Genomic DNA, 20,698 nt, shown 5'->3' with positions numbered 1-20,698 from the left:
TTTTAAGATATATAACTTTAAAAGTTATTGATATAAGGACTCAAGCAATAAACAATAAATATAACAGTTTTTTGACATATTGAAAATAACATTTTATCGTACACATTCAAAGCGGATTACTACGTTCCCTTTCTCTATTCATCTTCTTTGATATATACGTTGATATATACCATGCATTTTGGTTTCTTTAACTCATTGACAAGAAATATGAATCTAAATTACAAACATATTAACAAAATTTTGATACTTTTTACTGCTGACCTTGTAAATTCTTCAATATACAGGGTGGTCCTAGATGATAGGGAAAAAATGTAACTGGTAATTTTATAATTAAAAACTAAACAAAACTGTTATATAAACATATGTCTGGAAATGCTCCATAGCGAGATAAGGCTAGCGAATGATTTCGCCAAGATTTCCACTCCAAGGATAAAATGAGACCGGACTGAAAACATTAGAGCGGTAATTAAGACAAAACTTGTATCGTTTTATATGAGTTCTGACTAGAAAATTTGAATGAACTAGGTTCCAGAATTGTAAACCTCTTAGTTTATAATATATTTAATTTGCAACATAAAACATACTTTGAGGCGCTACAAATAAACACAAAGAAAATAATTCACTATAATTGGTGGATAATTGGTGGAATATATATGATATATGTATATATATATATATATATATATATATATATATATATATATAAATATTTGATATATGTTTATACACGCACACACACACACACACACATATAAATACATAACATAAATATATATATATATATATAATAAATACATAACATAAATATATATATATATATATATATATATCTATTTATTTATTTATTTGTGGAGTCGCCTGATGATAAAACCATTGGTTTCGAGAGGCCCATCCAAAGAATAAACAAAATGTTCTGAACTTTTTGAGCAGCAAAAGATTACCTTTTGCAATTTTATATAATTAAGGGTTGCTTGAACATGTGTTTATTGTCACTATTTAGTGGTGAGTCTGAACTCTGAAATCTAATATAAACTGACCATTTGGTACTCCTCAGTTATACGTAAATACGACTATAAGCTCATCTTTTGGATATTTTTCTTGGATCAATAGAAGTACACTCATATTTAATAGCATTCTTGCTATTGGATCATAGACTTCCTAAACCCATGGACTCCATCTTAAAGACCCATTAAAAATAGATATATGTGAACAATTAAGCTATTTTAAAAATTACCTGATAATTCAAAACTCTTCTGTCAGGCAACCTCTAAATCAGACATGTAACTCAAATAATAACATAAATACTATAACATTTTGAAAATTTTAATGGTTGCTATATTAAAATCCTACGATAAATGAACATTAATTTAAACTACATAAAGAACATTTTAATTTAGTACATGCTGCACAATATTTGAGATCACAAGAATGAAACAAATTATATTAAAGCCTTTTATTGAGACGCTGGGAAAGGACTTATTCAAAACAAACATATTTTTATATCAATTTCAGCATAACACATTCAGAATATGAAAACAAGTTTTATACTGCATAAGCCATAGACTAGGTATAGTTTTGCAAACGGGTTGTCAGTACAGATTAACATATACAAAACTGTTCTTCAGAAATTTGTTTTAAGGATCTTATAACAAATGGTTATAGTAAAATCTATCGAAAAAGAGGTGACACTCTTAATTTAATTTATTAAGATTTATGATATAAATATCGACCGTTTAAAGTATGTTTTTCGATTGCATAACCTTGAAAACTATTTGTTAACCTTTTGAGATATATTTATTCATTAATTATACATTGAAAGATAGGTAAAATTATAGAACCCAAAAAAAATATATCAAACATAATTTTGTAACTATTATGCAATTTGATAAATTGGTATTGTACAATATACTGTAATAGTTTGGTGAAATAAAAAAAATTAAAAGCAATGAAGAAGCCAAACTAAAACGGAAGTCACTTATAAACCAAGCAGTCGCAGATGTGGTAGAGGCCATTTCCGCTTCTAACTTGTTTTTACCTGCTTCCGGTTGTTTATAAACTAAACCCAAAACCTGTCACCAAGATGACTGCTCTTCACTATTTTTTGCGAGGCTTCTCAATTCCATATTATTCCATAGCATTATATGTAGATACGACGATTTTTGGAACTTTTATTTGTATCAAATAATAAACTAATGTTTGACAGAAATTTATGAATAAAGCTAACATAAGATGATAAATTAAAGATTTCACTGAGTATCCAGATGATTCACGTTACTATAGCTTATAATCTATAAACATCAATAGATGAACTAGTAGGGCATTTCATGTAATGCTACTTAGTAGGCCACATTACGTGTCGCGTTAAAAGGTTCACTGAGGTTACTATACAAATTTCAAATCTATATGTGATTTCATTCACGGTACGTTTTGTTGACCGATAGAGAGTCAATCATACAGAAATTTTTACATCCCTTTTTCAGGAAGAAGGAAATTTGATTAGTCTACTGCATGATATATATAGGCTTCAATGACGCTCAGTCAAATTCTATAGATGGACATGTAACATCACACAACTCATTCTCTATTTTTTTTTTTTTTTTTTAGTTAAGTTTCATGCTAATTTAATGTTTACTAATACAATCTTTCTCGTGATCGTTCCAAAATGGTGGCAATCCCCATGTATGCAACATCTGATCTCGGCTACGTCACAAAAAATCTGAGTCAGCACTTTTATAAATTTTTAAGAAGTTTAAACATTTTTTACTAGATTTTTGATAATTTTTAAAAATGTTTAGGATGACGGACCTTTAAAGTTTTAAGAGAATACTACTAAAACGAATTTAAGAAAATGCTTGAATGGCGTCACCAAGATTGCGACTAACGCTGAACCTTATAATATGGTCGCGGGTTATGGATTTTGTAACCTTTAAAATGAAAACGAATGTATGAGGCGGTTGCATGTAACGATACATGTAATTTTGCTAAATTCCAGAACTTTAAGAAGTGGGCATATCTCCCGGTCACAACTGTAAAATGCTATAAAAATGTTCGGAATACAGAGTAAATAAAACTGAGAAAACAATGGAAGAAATTTTAGCAACATTTCTCAAATAGACATATTAGCACAGGTATAAGGAAATTACAAAAATAATATAATCAGATTAAGCCTCCTTATAGAGCTAGAAAGTACTATGGTAAATTATTTTCATTTAAAATTAACGCCGATGTTAAGATATCGGCGTTAATTTAGATAGTCGTTCTAACTGGTTTATAGTTTAATTTACAAAGTGTTTATAGTTTAGTCAATAATATGTTATTAGAAGTGTAGTATCCGAAATGAATTAAACATCATTATCCATTTACCCTTATTTGGAATTATGAATAGTAACCTAATATCTTATACATATAGATATAGATGGAAAGCATTAACAAATAAAGGATAAACTTGAGAATTTTCCTGATTGTATTCCTACTTGCCATACTAAACAAAGGCGTACTTTAGTGTACATTTCCTTTATTCACGGATCTTGTAATGAAAAAGAACGAACACGAAGCGTAACACTGCAGAGAGTTTGCCCTAGGGCCCCAATTATAAGTTAGAATTAGCTGAAAAACTTCCACATAATGCTATTTTGTAACTGCAAAGTCTAGTGTATGAACTTTTAATGGCGATACACCAGCTTGTGAGCATTTCTCTCAACTGGATATTCAAGAGTTGTTCAGACTTTTATTAGTAAAGGGAATGTAATGTGCTATGTGCATTAACGCGTTATTAGGTTAACATGAAATGCAAGACTTAGAATTTATTACATTTACAACTGGCTATAATAAATTATTAATTAACTAGTTGTTTAATCTAATGAATCTGAAATTACAATTTGAAAATACTTTATTAAATTAAATTGTAAACCATTAACAAAATATACTTTAACAACTAATAAATTCTAAATTATTTTTCAAAAAGTAACCACTAATAAGGTTCTGTTATTACTTCACTCGTTTATAAAAAGCATATATTTATAAACCTACATATAAATTATAATATTTTTTATAGTAATTTTAAAGAATATATATATAATTCTGAGAAACATCCTGAAATATAAAATAATTCTTGAGAGATATCTAACAGTAACCGAGCACTAACTATGGAATTATTACCAATACTGGAGTAGTAACAGAGTATTTACTCTCCGTTCCTAAAGAGATACTTGAGAAATAATCAAGCCTTATTTTATAAGACCTATTTTTTCTTGGCTCAGCTGTTATATTAACCTTTCCCAGAACATGTTTTCTTTATCACTGTCGAATAGAAAGAAATACTAATATTTACATAATTATATATGAAGTTAGTTTTTAAACATACATATTATAGGTGTATGTATATATATACCTTCTTGCAATAAGAATATTTCTGGTACTTGTGAAGTTACAATTTTATTTATTTTATTTTTATTTATTTTATTTTCCAACGGCAGCAGCCAATTTACAAATACAAGCATGGATAGTAGATGCAGCGGAAAATAAAAATTAATACAAACAAATGAAAATCTACATAAAGTAATAAAATAGGTATCATACAAAATTTGATAATAAATAATTAGTATTCAAAGATGTAACAAGTAATAAATATCCAAAACATAACAAAAAATAAAAATAAAGATTAACAAACAACAATAACTTATTCAAGTATGGAGCGAACATAAATAAATCGTGCTAATAAATTAAAATATAATATATAACATTTAACAAATAACAGTGAAATTAAATAAGTACAACATATAATACAATGACCATGCACTTAACACAAATTTTAATTGTGGTAACTGATTAGTGCTAACTACTGTAGGTCTTAATCACTAGTCCCTCACAGAGAGTGGTGGGGGGGGGGGGGGGTGGGGGGGGGGGGGGGTGGGGGGGGGGGGGGGTGGGGGGGGGGGGGGGTGGGGGGGGGGGGGGGTGGGGGGGGGGGGGGGTGTATATATCATAACACTAGTTTAATCTTAGTATAAGTTACATTACTAACCAAATAGGTATTGCATAATAAGTGATGTTCTAGAAGAGTAACATTTGTAATGTAGGAGTTTTTTCAAGTTTTATTTAACATTACTGTTTAAATTGAAACCATCCGTTAGAAAAGCTCGCCTGCTTTGATAATAATGAGCAATTCTTTTATTAACTGAGCATTTAACGAAACTTCTCCCGCCGATTGTTTAATAAACGAAATCCGATTTCTGTCTATATGCACGGTAAGTGTCGAACAGGTTTGATCTAGAGGGTTGAAAATTTGCTGTAAATTCATACTAGGAATGTGAGCGCAAGAATAAGAGTTCTAAAAAAATAAATAATAAAATAAATAAATAAAAATGCCTTTATTTACGAGTGACACATCAGCTCAATACTGCTTTACAGCACAACTCCTAGTCAAAGAACTTACACTAAAAATAACAATTAAAAACATATTCAACACAAATTCAAAACTGACAACAAGAGTAAGAAAGTAATTAACACACAATCAAAATAATATCAAAACATATGAAATAACAAATAAATAAACTATCTATATATGTGAGACTGATATTGCTTCAGTCTCTCTTTTTGAAAGCCGAGAACCGATAGCTGCTTGAGGTCACAGGGGAGATCATTATAAAGTTTTAGGCCCGAAGTAGGAGAACCCTCTCCTTCCCACCTCAAGCCTAACCCTTGCAAAAATGCAGTAGCGCGTCCTGTCGGGTACCGCGGAGAGCAACCTCCCCCCGGGTCACAAGTCTATCCACCAGGTACCACGGCTCCCGCGCCGCCAGCACACGGTGGAACTAGAGTGCAAGTCTGCATCCTGCACACGGCTTTGTGTTTGGCAAAAGTCCGGCAGCATCCCGAAATGCAGACACATGCTCCCGTCCACGGAGGCTGAAAACAAAACGGACAGCTGCGTTTCTGCAGTCTTTGAATACGGCTCATTTCATCATGCGTGATGCTATTGCCGTATGCAGGAAAACAGTAATATAGCACTGACAGAATTAATTCAATTCAATTCAATTTCAAAACAATCTTTATTTACAATTTGTACATTATACATTATACAATTATTGATTGTAACCAGTTGGAGCTTAGCTGCAACTGGTACAATAAACCAAAATGTTTGGTTTTCTTCTAAAATCGGTTTCCTTCCCATTTGGCACTGTTCTCTGCTTAACAGAAATAGTTGACACATGGTGTAACATGAATGATTTTCTAGCTGTGGAATCTTCAATTTGTCAAAATTCTGAGTTGAGTACTAGTATTCTTTCATTAGAGAATTTGCTTGTGCACTTATGTACACAAGTGTTGTTGCAACCAGGTTTAACATTGTGTTTTAGTACAACTGACTTAAATTTATTTATTTTTCTCTGTTCAAGAGAAACATTATGCTTTTTTCTCTTTCTTAATGTACCCTTTTTTGTATAATCAAGAACATTATTTTGTGCGTTATCAGATACTGCACTGCCACTTCTCAGTATTGGTTCAGATGGCTTGGTATTTTGTAACACATTCAAATTGGTCATTTCGGTTGCAACTGTTTGAAGAGGTTGTAGCTGTACTAAGTTGTTTGCTTCCCTGTTGGTAATGTTATCATTGTTCAAAATTATACTTGGATTTTCATTTTCATTAAGTACTACCTGTGTACATGTAGGTGGTTGAGGCATAACTTCAATAAGGTTTTCTTCATAATTAATTTGTAGGCCTAAATCTTCCTTATCCTTAATACTAGACGTACCTTAAATTTCCAATGAATTAGATATAGAGTCCTCACTATCAAACACAAAGTCTGGGATGTAGTCATCATCATCACTTCTTTTTCTTTTTTAAAGGGGGTTTTGCCTGTTCGATCCAGCAAAACTCCTTTTTCGTTTCTTGATTCAGAGCTGCCATAAGCATTTTTCTCCCTCTAGATCCCTCCATGACTGGGCTGGAAATAAACAGAACAATTAGAAATCAATTAAAACAAACAAGAAATTAGGCTAGGCTACCGAATCCATTAGGGTCTTTAGATTTGTAGGTTAGAAAAGTATAAGTTTGCATAGTAAAATGGTAAAATTTGGGCTTCAATCTGAGAAGTAAGTTAGTAGGCCTACTTGCTTAACGGGAACAACTGCAAGCCAGTGCATTAAATATATATCATTTAACAAATGTAAAACAGTAAATCTTAATACCTTAACTATCTAGTAAACTTGTAGGCCTATCAACACTCATTTCTAAACCAATTACTTGCGTAGATTTTACTGCCTCTAAAGTGAAAACAAGTATCTGCCCAACATAACCTCTCTTAAAGTTTGAGTAAATAACCTATTAGTTTGTTAATTGAGTAAGCTTGAATAAGCTTATGTTTAATCACAATTAAGAAGAGGAAATTTGTTTCAAAGAATATAATACTAATAACTTAAGATGAGGACAAAATGTATTGCAATTTATATTTACCTGTATACTGAAGAGTGAAACCAACAAAACTGTTACTGACACAATTAAAACAACACAGCCATCAGCTGATTACCCAGCATTCTCCACTGTGAGCATCAGTGTCTCCTAATCAAACAAGACGTATATTCTAGATACGACTATTTTGTTTAGGAAAGGACAATCATTTTATTTCTAAGTTGTGAAGCGGAAAAGTCGTATCTCTGAGATGCGACTTGTTGGCTTAGGAAATCGAGATACTGCTAAAATGCTTAGGATTTTCATGTTATTTTGAGATAGGTCTTATTTTTTTATCGATTTTATACTGTTTGGATGTGAGATACGTCTTTTCCGCTTAGGGAAAAGATGGGTTAGCTCCCCAACATTACTTAGACGTCAAAAACGAAAAATCGAAAAAAATAGAGATAAGTCTTCTACGCTTAGGAGGGCAGTATAATCTAATTCAGTTCATCATTTTAGTAGTTTAGATAGGCTATTCAGAAATATGTATAATTCGATTGTGATGGTGGCCACTTATTATACTTCAGCCCTATAACGGAATACTTATTTAGTATTTTAGATAAATTAAATTCTGTTGGCCAGTTTCGATACTATACTGTAATTTTAAATAACTATAATGAAATTCGGTAGTTATATAGGCTATTCAAAAATATCAATAATTCGATTGTGATGGAGGTCACTTATTATACTTCAGCCCTATCGGAAAATCATCTAATTTGTTTGTGTATACTCCTGAAGGATTAACAAAAAATATTGTACATTCAATGGCATTACGATAAATTAAGTTGTAAATTTGAAAAAATATACCTGTTATAAAATAGTTTGTTTCCACTTTTTTACCTTCAGATTAAGTAAGTTTTAATTTAAAACATCTTCTACATTTCACATCACTCATGTTATACTCACTCACTTTCGGTTGGTCGAAGTGTAATTAAATGTACATGTGATGAAGTTAGATATGGTAATAACTTTTTAATAGACATTTTTATCAAAACAGTCCAGATTGTTACAGATTAATCAAAGTTTAAAATTTTCGAATTAAAGACGTGTGTACAGGACAACGTCTGTCGGGTCTGCTAATATATATATATATATATATAATATATATATATATATATATATATATATATATATATATATATATATATGTATAAGAGTACACTCCTCTTCATTTAGGAAATCCTGACGTGATTACTAAATGGCAACCTTTATGGCCGTTGAATTGGTTTTGGAAGTGACTTTTTAGATTGGCCACCCCGATCCCCAGATTTAACTGTGTGATTTCTTTCTATATAGGGTTACACAAAGGAACAAGTTTATACTCGTAGCTTCATTACTGACGAGGAATTAAAACAATCAATTAAGGAGGAACTTCTCCGGATACCACACAATTTTTTCGTAAGATCTTAGGATTCATTCTTAAGGCGGTGTTATCTCACTGTGGATAAATGACAGTTCAAATAATTGTGGACTATAATTTTAGGTTTTAAAATTGGCTGTGTTCTAGTTTTCTGATTAAAATGCTTTAGTTCTCTGGTATATGTAACAAGGTGTTGTTGGATGTAATTTCTTGGGAATTGGCTAAGCATTAGGGAATATGTTAACATTAATCTAATGACATAATAACAACCAGAAAATATCAGAATACAAAAATTTATAAAAAAGACTGGATACAATCACATTATATTAGAACATGTAACATTTCTATTTATTTGCATCTATTATTTATATAAGTAAAACGGAAAAATTCTAGAGAGAACGTTGAGGCTCGCTTTAGTGGAATCGACACAAAAGCATACAACTTTTTAATAACATTTAACACTCTAATTTATTGTTCAATGTCAAAGTTAATTCATCACTATGCACTAACAAAGAAAATGTGATGCAACTCTGCAAAGACTTCCTGTTCCTGTTTGTAGCAGCTTCCGTTATTACAGAGTGACTTCCGGTATGAGACTTTACTGCCAAGATAAACATTGAAGGAAGTTGTTCCTCTGTGTACCAAACTGTCCTAAACATTGTTCTACCTGTTGTTGACGGTTAACTAAAATGTAAGTGTTATTTTTAATTTTTAAAATAATTCATGCACTTAAAGTAGCTATTTTAATTAAACTATATATACAATTTAGTATTACAAATATTCGAATACTAAATTAAGGTAGAAAGACTTTAAGTACTTAAGAAAAAGTACTAGGTAAAAGACCACAATCAAATCTGATAAATACTATATTGAGATTTAGAAATTAAAAAAATAGTGGTGAATATAAATGATATATGAATAAAATTTGATCAATAATACTTATTAGTGGAACATCTAAATAATAAATCTAAATTGGAAACGTAGAAACTTTTGTGATGTATTCAAATCAGTAAAATACAATACAAGTAGTATTTAACCAGGTGTATGTTTCTGTCCTTTATATTATTATCAGATTAAATGAAGAAATGCAACAAATCCTAAATATCTTAACGTTTTTATTTCAGTAACAAATTTAGTACCCTCTGATGCTAAATGTTGTGCTATATAAAGCATTAAATGTCATGAGCCACATTGTAAACCCTAATACGGTTATCCAGATGCGTATATTATGCGTATCCATTGGCAACACTGATTGCCTGAAGAATACAATCATAATTATGTGTCTGAAATTTTATTGATTAAGAGTGGTTTTTACTCACTGTTGGGTGTTGTATTCGTGCTGTCTGGAACTGGTTATTTATGCACGATCGAAATCTGCTTGAACGTCGATCGGAGGAACTGTGAGTAGTTGGTGCATATTGACTTTGCTGATGGTTGTCTTACGACATTATCATCGATCTGCATGCAGTAGACGGTAGCTGGTCTGTTGATCGGCGAAACTGATCTGTGGCGCATGCGCCGCGGTGAACCACTGCTGCCACGCGCACGGCCTGACCTGTACCTGCTCAACTCACGGCTGGCGGAACGGAGCATTTACTGCTGCGCCTGCCGCTGACTGAATACGTCCCGCCTGACATCGCTGCCTGCGCCGTGCATCGCTCCGCATCGGGCGACATGGTGATTCATACCCGTTCAACTTTAGCGCAGCTTTCATTAATTGAGGCTGTTCTAAATGACGCCACGGGTTTTGACGACGCTACTGAGTGCGTGATTACTCGTATATGTACGCAATTAAAAAGATTGCGAGTAAATTTTCCTAACGTAGATTTTGATGAGCTCGAAACTGATTTTTGCGAATTATTAAAAAAGCTGAATGACTCAAATATTTTGAGTCAAACCTTACATTCTGAAAATGAACATTTAAAGTTGCATACTGGTGCCTTGGAAAAAAAAAAACTCCAAGATGAGAAATGTCAAAGACGTTCTGAGCTGAATGACTCCTTGAACGCTCAAGATGTGATTTTAGAAGAGAAAGACGCTATTTTAAGTGAGAACTTAATGTTTAAAAACTAGTTTCTAGTAAACTTAGGTCTAAGTTAGATGAACTTATGATTGATTATTCATGTGTAAATGCATTGCAGTCCGAAAAAGATATGTTAATTAAACAACTTATTTGTAACATTGATGAGTTAAACAGAAAGCACGCAGATTTATCCTCTTTGGTAAATACATTGAAAAATCAACTAAAATCGGCAGAAGCCGGGACGTGGCTAATGAATAGATGGGTAGACGATAGAGTCCTAGACTCATACTTTGAAACATTTGCAAAAGCCTTTTCTGATCTACCTCGTAAAAATCTTATTTTTGGGCCCAACTCTTGTTCAGATGGTAAAATTGGGGGCAGAAGATGATGCTAAGGCGCTTCTGTCGCAGGTGTCCCTTTCATCTTCGCATTATGTTTTCTGTTGTGTTAGTAACAACGTCGCGACCCTGAAAGACGACTCAGGGACGCACTGGAGTTTGTTATTTGTGGATGTTGCTGAGGGAGCAGCTTATCATTTTGATTCCCTAAACCAGTCAAATAATTTATCTGCTAAGTTAACGGCCTCAAAGTTGGGGGTGGAAGAATGTAACTTTACTGAAATTAGCTGTATGCAACAAAAGAACAGTTTTGAATGCGGTATAAGTGTGCTAGTGAACACTAGACTTGTAACTGAGGGGTTTTGTGCTCGGGGGCCCACGTCTCAATGTTCTTTCATGGACTGGTACAGGAACTTCTTTACGCCGGACTTTACTGCTGACGAGGAGTCTAGTGACAGACTGTCTGATGGTTCTTTAGTGCTACCCCTGCTGAGTTGTGCAAGCCCTAGCAAGGTTGAATCATTGCCTGTAAATAATGTAAATAGAACTGTAGGTTTAAGTAAAACACAACCTGAATGTAAAAATAGCCAAAACTATGAGTCATACAATTTAGATCCCAGTGAATGGAATGTTGTCAAACGAAAGCGAAATAAGACTACTAGTCATAAATCCCAAACATACTGTGTAAAAAAGAGGCCTGGGCCGCTATGTAGAAATCGTTATCATGTTTTAGATGGTTCAAATAATATAACATGTGAAAATGATATTAGAGTTATTAAAAATGTATCAGGTGTATGGAGAGAAAAACCTAAACAGAAATCGCAGTCTAGAAATAGTTTTAAGCGAATAAAACGACTGAGGGCAAATGTAGTAACAGAGTCAACCGAAAAGCCGGCTTCACCCTATGCATGTTCTGTAATGGGATCAAACGGTGAAACACCAACAATTACTTGTAAGTGAGGGTTGTACTCCTGAGCGGTCGCGGGGTGGGTACTGATCGGCAGGTTGGCGGTGGGACATTAAAGAATGTCTTGGTCATCGGTGACTCATTGTTGCGATATGCTGGGAATCTCTGCTTGAAAAATGGGGCCACCTTAGATATCAATCCAGGTGCAAAAATTGAGCATATTAAGCAAAAGCTTTTGAAGTATGTGCCAAACCAGCCAAAAATTATTTATATTCATGTTGGCACCAATAATCTTGTTGATGGTTATAACGGACGACCTGGGTACAATGGCGGTTGGGGGAAGCGCGCGGCACTTCATAGCATGGCGGACCTGTTGAGTACCGCAAAAAAACACTTTCCAATTTCTGACATTATGTTGAGTAGTGTTTTAACTAGGCGAGACATTGCACCACTACCACTTTGTAATTTTAATGAACAGCTAGAAGTTATGTGCATTAATTTTAATGTCACTTATGTTGACGCGAACTGCCTGGTGAGGGGGTATCACCTTGCTCGTGATGGTCGTCACTTAAATAGGGCAGGAAATTTCTGGTTCGGGAATTTTATTTTCAGGTGTTTGCACGAGAGAAAAACTTTTCCGGGTGGATGTTCGCCGGTTTCCGCAGTTCCTGGCGACTTTAGAGCTGTTCCTGAGGTGTCGCAGGCTTCTGTTCAGCATAAGGAGTCGGGAAACGGCATCAGAGGGGCGAGTTGTTTTCCAGAGTAGGGCACTTAAATGTGAGATCAATGAACACAGGTTTCCAGGAGCTGTGTGCGGTTATTGATGATTTCAAATTTGACATTCTTGGTCTCTCGTAGACGTGGTTGACTCCAGATGTTTCCTCAGATTGTTTCATTGTAGATGGCTACTCTTTATGGCGCAAGGACAGACAGGGCGCTGAGGGTATCCCGGGAGCCGCTGGTGAAGGAGTGGCACTCCTGGTTGCAAATCATCTGCAAAAGACGCAGGTTTATTTGAACAATGTTGATAGTCGCTTAGAATATATCTGTGGCAAGTTTAGTTTGAGAAACAAGAAGCTGTGTGTGTGCGTGGTATATAAACCACCCTGTGTTATATATTCCACCCTGAGTTCTATTTTGCATTCTTTGTTTATTGATCAGATGTTGGATGTTGATGATGTTGTTTTGTTGGGTGACATTAATGTAAATCTTATGGATACTGGTAAGGCCGATTGTAGATTCCTGAAAAACCTGTATGAATCGTTAGGGTTGGTACAACTCATAACCGAGCCCACTCGTGTCACCGAGAGCTCTTCGACATTGATCGACCATATTGTTGTGAATAAAGGTCTAGACATAGTCAAAGTTGGTTTAGTGGATACGTCCAAAATTCTTGATTCAAGACGTAAACAAATTACGGACCACCACCTGGTATATTGTGATCTCAGGTATGGCAACTATAGGCCAAAGGAGAAATTTATAACTTATCGAAATTTTTCCAATTTCGATGTGTCTCTTTATGTTTCTTTATTGTCACGTATTGATTGGGATGATATTGAGACAAAGACCTCAGTCGAGGAAGTTATTCAATTGTTAACTACCTACATTGTCCAACTGCTTGACACCTGCGTACCGTTAACAAGAAAGCGAGTCACCAAGAAGAAAGCCCCATGGCGGAGTGACGAGATAAGAGAACTCACAAAAGAAAAAAATTATTTCAAACGCAGACTGCATGATAGTGATGTTTCGGCTGCTAGAACGTTGTACTATAAGGCACGAAATAAATTGAACTGCGCCATCGGAAGAGCAAAACGAAATTACTTTCACGACAAGCTGAATTGTAAGGACTCTAAATCATTCTGGGGTGTTTTACGGTCCGGTGGAGTGCAGGAAAATGACCGTAATAGTGACGATATAAGATTCTCAGCTGATGACCTCAACAGGTACTTTGCAGGCATGGGTGGTGGAAGCGGGATTAGCCTCGAGAAACTGAATTTCTACATAAACAATGTTTGTGAGGATCTAGCGCATGGTTTCAATTTTGTGCCAGTTACTGAGGGTGAGATCAAATGCATAATGAATAACATTACGTCAGTGGCTGTGGGGACTGATGGAATATCTATCAGGCTAGTGAAAGCCATGAGCCCATATTGCTTGGGAGCTATTACGCATTTGGTTAACCTGTTCCTTGCTTCTGGGTGTTTTCCATCATGCTGGAAGCAAAGTCTTGTCACGCCCATAACCAAAATAAAGAATCCAAGTGTGATTTCCCAATTTAGGCCGATATCGATCCTTCCGGCCATGTCAAAAAATCCTTGAGAAGGTAGTGGTGAATCAGTTGACAGCTTTCATTGAGGCTGAAAATATTCTTCCTGTACATCAGTCTGGTTTTAGGAGGTCTTTCAGCACTACCTCCGCCTTGATAAACATTATGGATGAGCTGCATGTAGCGAAAGATAAAGGTTTTGGAAGTATTTTGGCGACGCTTGATTTCTCTGAAGCGTTCGACTCAGTGAATTATGAACTGTTTCTTGCCAAATTAAATTTCTATAGGTTTAATGAAATCGCTATAAAATGGTTTGGCTCATATTTGAGCGGACGGAGTCAGGTGACGAAGGTAAAAGAAAACTGCTCTTCCTCGCTGTCGAAGGATACAGGGGTTCCTCAAGGGTCATGTTTAGGGCCTGTTATGTTCATTTTATATACTGCTGATCTTGAACTTGCATTGTCCTCGTGTTCACTCTACTCCTATGCGGATGACTCTCAGATGCTTCTAACATATCCCCCTCCAGGTGTCCATGAAGCGGTGCAGTGTTTCAATGCTGATCTGCGTAGGGTTAAAGAGTGGTCGGAGGGACATGGCCTAAAGTTGAATGCAGATAAGTGTTCTGTGGTGCATTTTTGCTCACCATACATTAAAGAGACCATGAACAGGAGTATTCTCTCTGTTTCTGTTGAGGGTATTTGTTTGGAGGATCGTGTTTTTGTTAAAGTCCTGGGAGTTATAATTGACAATCAGCTAAACTTTCTTAAACATGTTGAATTGATTTCTCAACGTGCAATGTGTAAATTGAGAGTTTTGAATAGATACAGAGCGTTAATTCCAATGCTTTCAAAGCTGCATATTGTAAATTCTCTGGTATTTCCATCAATATATTACGCCCTTCCAGTGTTTGGTAGCTGCTTAACTCAAGAGGCAAATGTCATCCTTGCACGGATACAGAACAGTGCGCTGAGGTTTGTTTATAATCTAAAAAAATTTGACCACATCTCACCTTATCGCAAAAGAGCAAATTTACACTCTGTTCAAGATATTTGTAGGCTCCAAACTGTGACATTCGTGCATAAGGTTTTGGTAACTGGTGAACCCTCTTACCTGAGACGGAAACTAGTGGCGCGAGCGACTCTAAGAGAACGGCACACTCGACAGGACGACAAGCTGCAACTGCCGCGTGTGCGGTTGGAGGCTACAAAAAGGTCCTTCTCGTACTTTGGACCCCAGGAGTACAATGCCTTACCACCAGTTATAAAGACTTTGTCTGTTTAAAACTTTCAAAAAGGAAGTAAAAACTGTATGGGTACCTTAATGATGTATTGTTGTTTAAGTATGAATTTTCTATGTAAATTACCAGCACGCAATATTTGGGTGTCACAGTTTTAAAATAAGAATTGTACTGTTATGATTAGTTTGACGTGAGCCGATTTGTAAAACAGATTGTAAACTGAAATCCGCTCAAGAATAAAGGCCTTATTTATTTATTTATATTTTATTGAGCATTATTGCATTTACATTTTTGTGTTATGGGTATATTAGTTTAATAATTACATATTGATATTTACCACAGTTTCATTTATAACAAACATGTATAAAGTAATTTAAAACTTACAGGATCAAAGATATGGCACGTGCTCACAAAAGTTGATGATTTTAACATAGGGTTAACATTCAAATACGAATAAATAATTGCAGATAAAGAACTGAGAGTGAATTGTGAACTCTAAATGAAAACAAATATAACTGTAGTTGGGATAAATTATTATATTACATAGTAATCGTATTAGATCAAGCAGTTGTCATGTCAGCGTTACATCAAAGCGTTATTAAAGTCTATCACTCGAATGGCGAAAAAAATCATTTCTGTTTGTCTCTATTCCGCATGATATCTCGTGAGCGAAATGGTCTATGGACTTTTAAAACATCATATCTATAAAGGAAAAATCGAGTTTAATGATGGAGCGTGCAACTCCATTCTATTTTGTTGAGAGGTAACATGTATATTTTAATTGATCTTATAGGTAACCATTGCCCACCGAAAGAAATAGACCTACCGTAGATAAAACTAATTAAAAAAGCAGAGTGTACATTTGACCTTTTAACACATAGCATAGTAATACATGTAATCTAATTATCGAAAATATCTCGAGGAAAATTTCGTCTGTGACGACATTTTTGATGGGACTGTATTTATAAAATAGATAAGAACCAGTACGTCGATAGTGTATATCCATAGGATATTGGTTGAGCGTCATTAAAAGCTATTACCCAGTAAGTTCTCGCAGTTTTCGTCTGCTTACCTGGGTGCTTTAGAAATATCTTCATTGTCTCATTTCCCGCCTATCTGTCTTTCTTCAGGATCTCAAGAATTAAAGAATTCTACAAAGCGTCTAGCGTGACGTACATTTACCTCGTGTTATAACAAATTTGGTGGAAAACTTTAAATTTTATTGAGTGAATGTTTGATTGTTATATTTGCTAGGATAGAAATTGTTGTTTAATTATCACCGTTTTCACAAATAAGAACAATTAAAATGTACAAGTCACTGGAAGGTGATGTTATCTGTAGGTAGGATGGGCGTGATCCACCCAATAATCCTTAAATGATAAAAATGCCTCTCGCACATGTCATGATGATCTATCAATCTTATGTAATAAACCGGTAAAGTATCTGAATCTTCTGTGAGAAAACTTTATTTCTCATTGCCAATGTTTTGAACAGAGACAATAAATAAAATTAGTAGAAATTAACATACGATAATATTGTAAAACTCTTAAACTATGATTGACTCTATGAACAGCAGTTACACAATACCGATAAGTTATAAAATTCAGCGTTCGTAAGAAAAGATTCTAATATGAATATATTATATAAACCTAAGTCAGGAACTTTTAACTTATTTTTTCTTGTATTATACTGGGGGTGAAATGAAATATGGTTTTATGATTGAAAGCGTGAATGGAAATACATTTAGTAACAGTGAGATAGAAGACAAGATTTACTCACACCGAAAATATCAAAGAGGTCATGTTTCTGTACGTTTGGGATCTACCTATATGCCAGTAACTATTTGGTTTATTGATAAGTTTGCCGTAGCTAAAGTGGAGGATGCCCTTATAGAATGAAAGTGAGAACTCGACAATATCACGAGTTAGACAGCGTATCAAACCGTCTCACATACCCGGGCCAAACTTTCTACTGAGACGCATTGTGTTCTGCTATCAGATTCCCATGCTACTATTAAAGGATTCTCCTATACACAGCCTATATATTAACTGAAAATAACAAAGAAATATTGTTTCTAGTTACTTGATTTTAACTTAATTTTGATTAATTTTAACTAAATTTAACCAATTGTTAATTAAATTTTAACTGTTTTATGCCAGTAAAGCACATTTTCCCATGTCTTAAGGTTTAAATATAAAAACATAAATAGATTGACAAATTAGTAGAATGTTTTAAGTCTTAATGATTCTTAGTTTAAAATGACCTAGGAGAAAACAGGTAAAATAATCTAGATTTTCTGATGATTTGTATTGTACTTTAATCTATAAACATGTTGTCAATAATTTTTTAATAAAGTTAAATAGATATGGTAAAAAATCAACTAAAATATTTAGTTACTATAAATGTAGTGCTATAATTTTAAAATTAACGGGGTAAAACGGAAACAAAATAAAACTATTACAGTATTATTTATTTGTAATTAACTGTTGATAAATACCACTATAGAAGCATGATGTCTTTGAAACTGGAATAATGATTAAAAAATGTCCATTAACACCAAGAAGATAAATCAATGTATCTTTAGACTTATAATTAAATCATCGCGAAGTGAATAATTGAGTTCTTGTCTTAGTTAAAGACTTCTCAACGAGAGAATTCAAACGGGATAACTATCAAAGCATTTTTACTGAAATATATTTTGTATTACTTATTTTAACAGATCATAAATACTAAAGTAGATGAATATTCCAGCCAAAAGTTTAAATTTACAGTTAGTTTAAACCATTAAGTTAACAAATCTATTATTGTTTTCACCCCTTCAAACCTTTGCATATTTAGCTAAATTAATCTTCTTCAAAACAAATTCTAATCACGAATCGTTATTTTTAAATTGTAAAAGCGTCTGCCTGCTTTCAACTCGAATATCTTTAGCAACAGTTTATTATTGCTTCTATTCTTTTTGACCTAATATTATAGGTTTAATTGTAATAAAGAACAATATTTCCTGAGTAATGAGTATGTTCTCTCAGAATATGAAGTCTCATTGTTTCAGTAATTAGTGTTTAGGCAGAGTATTAACTGAAAGGAACGCAAATCAGACAACATGCCTCTGCCCAAGCCATATTTGCATTGTGTCATATCACTCATGTATGACATAACAGGCTTAATTCTGAGTTGTTCGTATCCTCGGTGGCTGAGTGTTTAGCAAAGCCTCTTCCACCAATTACTGATGACCTAAATCGCCGCCTGGTCGCACGCTAAATGTATAACAAGTTGACCAGGAGCAGTGGTCTCCAAACTAAGGCCTGCGGGCCATATCTGGCTTGTGAGTGTGTCTCAACACCGTTCTGTTCTGCCCGCCAGTAAGTAAGAATTATTTACTTCAATAGTGATTTGCGATGGTTTTTAGTGGTGTGATTGAGGGATTTGCACCAGATAGTGTGACTAATAGTTATCGCTTCTTTTAAATAACATTTCTTATATGTGTGGTGTGTGCTGTAATTGTGTATTACTATTAAGGTATACATGAATATTGGCTACACCAGAAATGCTCAACTTAGCAACCTGATATCAAAAGCCATTAACCAGCCTATTGTTGACGGTGACTGAACGCTGCTTCTGCTAGTAGTTTTCAGCTCCTGCTTTTTATGTGGTTTTAAACATTTCTGCAAGGGTTAAGTTTCGTCCTTGGCTTAGAATTTAAAAGCTTTTAGTAAATGCCATGTGATTAACAACATTGTGGTTGAACACAATGTTACTTTGTGTTTTATTTATAGAGTAAAAAAATACCCGTGTTGATAAAATACAGATTCATAGTCATTTTAATTAAAAAAGAAAATATTTTAAGATAAAATATGCTCAAACTATGGGACAGACTTGAGGGGATCGAGTGACAGAAAAAGTACTTTTCAAAGTGCCATTTTTTATTAGGAGTACACAACAATGGCAGTTAACTTTAGAGCAGTTCTAAGATATATTACATATTCGTCTTAGCTGGCGAGCCTATTTATAGGAATTAGTAAAACATTTTAGGAGTGATGTCCCTAAAACTAAAATACGTTTAATTCACTCGAGTTGTCTATAAATACATTTGCGCGCCCAATATAATATATAAACACCTACTGACATTATTCATCACTTTGAAAGATTAGAAGAAACTTTGAAACCATTAAATAGTTGGCTATTGTTCATCAAGGACAAAAAGCTTTCGGGTGATGGCTGGCTTTAAAAGCCTGCATTTGCAGTAGTTTTTACCACTAACTACAGTTTTCAAACTTAAAACTTGATCAACCACCAATGTTTGTAAATGATCAACCACTAAGTATACCTTTTATTACATTAAGACCAATTTGATTACTACTATTGAAAAAGAAACAAATAGGAAATCTTGAAACAACGCTCAAACAAACCTCAACAGTAGAGAGGAAATGTATGTTCTAGAACACAAGGTCACATGACGTCATCACTTAGGAATGCGGAATCAACAATCCCCCCCTCCCCCCTCCACCCCCCTCGCCCCACAGAGGTCAATGACCTCCCCCCTCCCGCCTACTCAGGTCGTTTGACCCCGCAAGGTCGGTCGTTGACCCCGACAAGGTCGGTCGTTGACCTTGACCTTGGCATTCAAGGTCACGCGATGACCTTGACCTTGGATTTCAAGGTCACCCGATGACCTTGACCTTGGCCTTCAAGGTCACCCGATGACCTCGACCTTGAGTTGTAAGAACATTTCGTCATAAGGCTTGTGTCGTCATACAACTGCGACAACACACGGCTATACGTAGTTTACTTATGACGTCAATATGAGATCATTGTAATAGTTTTGTGGTATTACTGATATTGTATGTTGGTACAAAACATGGGCAGGAAGTAGTTTTCCATCTGGAGTTTTCCATCATTCATTAATAATAATAGAGCGGATGACTAGAGTGATTAAGCCACGCGCGCAAGTTTGTTGCAACAGCATAATAATAAGTATTTATTCACTATGGTAATGGATTCGACGAAGTGTGTAAACAAGTGTAGTTATGCAACGTGTGATACAGCCTTGAGGTTTCTATATAAGCTGAGGAGTAAGTGTTTAGCCAGCAGTGCAAGGTTGTTTGTTGCATCAGC

The 20,698-nt window shown here is 34.5% G+C and overlaps 1 protein-coding gene across 1 annotated transcript in view; it reads right to left on the bottom strand.

The window, feature by feature from the left end:
• Positions 1–11,556: 11,556 nt before the first annotated feature.
• The window catches only part of LOC124355731 (putative uncharacterized protein DDB_G0268364), a 38,420-nt gene continuing 29,278 nt past the window's right edge, over positions 11,557–20,698 (bottom strand). The window contains exon 3 of the mRNA XM_046806888.1: positions 11,557–11,699. Within this exon, the coding sequence (XP_046662844.1) occupies positions 11,557–11,699 (143 nt within the window). The remainder of the gene's footprint in view (positions 11,700–20,698) is intronic.

Source organism: Homalodisca vitripennis, chromosome 2 (genome assembly GCF_021130785.1).
Source record: "Homalodisca vitripennis isolate AUS2020 chromosome 2, UT_GWSS_2.1, whole genome shotgun sequence".
Lineage (NCBI taxonomy): Eukaryota > Metazoa > Arthropoda > Insecta > Hemiptera > Cicadellidae > Homalodisca > Homalodisca vitripennis.
Note: the sequence above shows the minus strand (reverse complement) of the source record. Positions and strands in the feature narration are given on the sequence as shown.